General features: G+C 45.9%; 1 protein-coding gene across 1 annotated transcript; it reads right to left on the bottom strand.

Moving 5' to 3' along the window:
* Positions 1–369: 369 nt before the first annotated feature.
* LOC121976037 lies at positions 370–1,749 on the bottom strand. The gene is made up of 2 exons (XM_042528027.1): positions 953–1,749; positions 370–718 (listed from the first exon to the last, which is right to left on the bottom strand). Exons 1-2 carry the CDS (start codon positions 1,595–1,597, stop codon positions 440–442), a joined length of 924 nt encoding a protein of 307 aa, XP_042383961.1. The 5' UTR covers positions 1,598–1,749; the 3' UTR covers positions 370–439.
* Positions 1,750–2,225: the final 476 nt, after the last annotated feature.

Genomic DNA, 2,225 nt, shown 5'->3' with positions numbered 1-2,225 from the left:
AGTTGACTCTTAGTTGTGACACATTACAGAGATTTTTTTAGTGAGATGATAATTCTAAGAACGCTAGTAGCTTAGATAAATCTCCACCAACACTTTTTGATTTACCTTAGAGGCGGATGAAAAATTTATTTAGAACCGAATCGGTCACATATAGAATTAATCAATTCTAAGAGCAAGATATTTTCAAATAATAATAATAATAATAATAACAATAATAATTAATTCTCTTTAACAAATTCATAATATTCTAACTTTTTTTTTTAAAAAAAAAGTGAGCACTAAAATTAAAAGTTTAACATATTTTCACTATTCATCAGGATGATTTTATTTTATTTTTATTTTTTTTTTAAATGAGAATATTCCTACTGCAAACCTTCCTATTTTGTGTATTGCATATAACAAGTTGCAATTTGGTATTACACTGCACATAATTTATAGTTTAATTTTTGTTGACAGACAAAGCCCAGAGCAGGGTGGCTCTCACCAGAGCATCCATGGGGTCAATGCACATCCTCAGCAGGGGGTCATCCTCAGGCAACAGCCCCTGCATGGAGTCAGAGGCCAGCACGATGCTGCTCACGGCCCTCACCAGAAGAACATGGATGGAGATCCTGACCAAGTTCCTTGCTCCTTCCATGTCCTTTCTCTCAAATGCCTCCATGGCTGGAATCACCATGTGCTCCATCGTCTCCTTGTCTGGGAAAACTACCTCAAAACCCTGCAGCCACAGCATCACCGACCAATCTAGAAATTCAAGTCTTGTTTTTGAACAATTAACTGGAATTAAAGTCTGATGGAAAAGAGAAATTTTGGGAAGAAGGAATTAACCAAGAACAGAGCGAATTCTTCGTCAGCTATACGAATCGTGTCGCTGTAAATATGGGGAAAAAAAGGAAAGTTTTTTTTTTTTTGGAGAACGAAGAGATCTCAAGAGATTTCGTTGTTTGCTTACTCGTTTTTCTAATTTTTCCTGATAAAATCGAGCAACTAACGAGGTGGCATCCAGCGCAAGGACTCCCACGCGTACGTTGCTCCAGATCTCCGCCGGCCTCAGTTTCGCCGCCTTCAGCTCCTCCGCCACGCACTCTCCGGCGTCGAGGAACGGGACGGCGCATCCCTCTGCGATCTCGAGGTGCCAGGCGTGTGCGGCGTGGCACGGCATGGCGATGCACCGCGCCCCGGCTCGCTCCAGGAACGCCCGCCCCCGCCGTAGGCTCTCCAACGCCGCAGGGCTCCGGTCGCGGTCAGCGAGCGATCTGCCGATCGCCGGGTCGGCGCAAACGACGAAGGGGAGAGACTCGTCGCCGAAGGACTGGACGAGGTTGTTCACGAATCTAAGAGTGGCGGCGGCCGGAGCGCCGCCCAACACACCGATAGCGACGGGGGAGTCGAGGAAGGGAGTGGCGGCGGATGAGGCGAGCTCGGTCGGGCGGTGGGATCCAGTGGGGACCTTGTCGGAGTCCTCCCTCCAAAGGAGAAGAGGCGACGACGGCGGCAGCCTAGGTCGTTTAACATGGATCCGGTGCTTGGCCGGGACGACGTGATCGACGAGATGGATGGGGAAGCTTAACGTCAGCGCGTGGCTTCCCTCGAACATCTTGAGCGAATCTAGCGTCGGACGGCAGACGGAGTCCGATACTCAGATCTCGGGAACTGGACCGAGAGGCGGCTGAGACAACGGAGTTGCCAGCGCAGCGTTAGGCGAACGGAACGCAAAAGTTACTAGCCTACGAGCGAAATAGCAGCCAGCATTTAGCGGTCTTTTGTTGTAGTTTCTTGGATTCTGGTGGAATATCTGCCTTAGATGCTGACATACAGTCGTACAAACTTCACTAGAAAAAAAAAAATCGAGCATTTTAAATGTTCTTGTGTTTCATAGTTGTCAAGATAGGTAATGAGGTGCTCAGCTCAATCATGCAGACATGTCTTTTCCATGGCAAAGAAGAATCCAAAAAACAGAGTGAATGGCGATCCCACACGCATCTGATCTAATCGGTTCTATGGCTCCTCATCTTGTCTTTGTTTAAGTCTCATCTTATAATTAGGGATGTAAACTACTCAAGCCGTTCAGATCTCGATTTAAAAAAACAATCCGTTCGAATTCGTTCAATTAAATCAACAAGCCGAACTCAAGCTTGATTGCAAACTTAAAAAATATTATTGAGCTTTATGAGCTCACGAACATATTTGTTTAGAGACTTATAAACATGTTCATTGAAAAGCTC

The sequence above is a fragment of the Zingiber officinale genome, chromosome 1B (genome assembly GCF_018446385.1).
Source record: "Zingiber officinale cultivar Zhangliang chromosome 1B, Zo_v1.1, whole genome shotgun sequence".
Lineage (NCBI taxonomy): Eukaryota > Viridiplantae > Streptophyta > Magnoliopsida > Zingiberales > Zingiberaceae > Zingiber > Zingiber officinale.
The sequence above is the reverse complement of the archived record's forward strand: the minus strand, read 5'-3'. Positions and strand labels throughout refer to the sequence as shown.

Bases quoted from the DNA above. Each gene is read 5' to 3' on its own strand.
- LOC121976037 (XM_042528027.1), bottom strand. From the start codon at position 1,597: ATGTTCGAGGGAAGCCACGCGCTGACGTTAAGCTTCCCCATCCATCTC. The intron at 719-952 runs GTAAGCAAACAA...CTGTGGCTGCAG, and splicing joins AGGAAAAATTAGAAAAACGA to GGTTTTGAGGTAGTTTTCCC.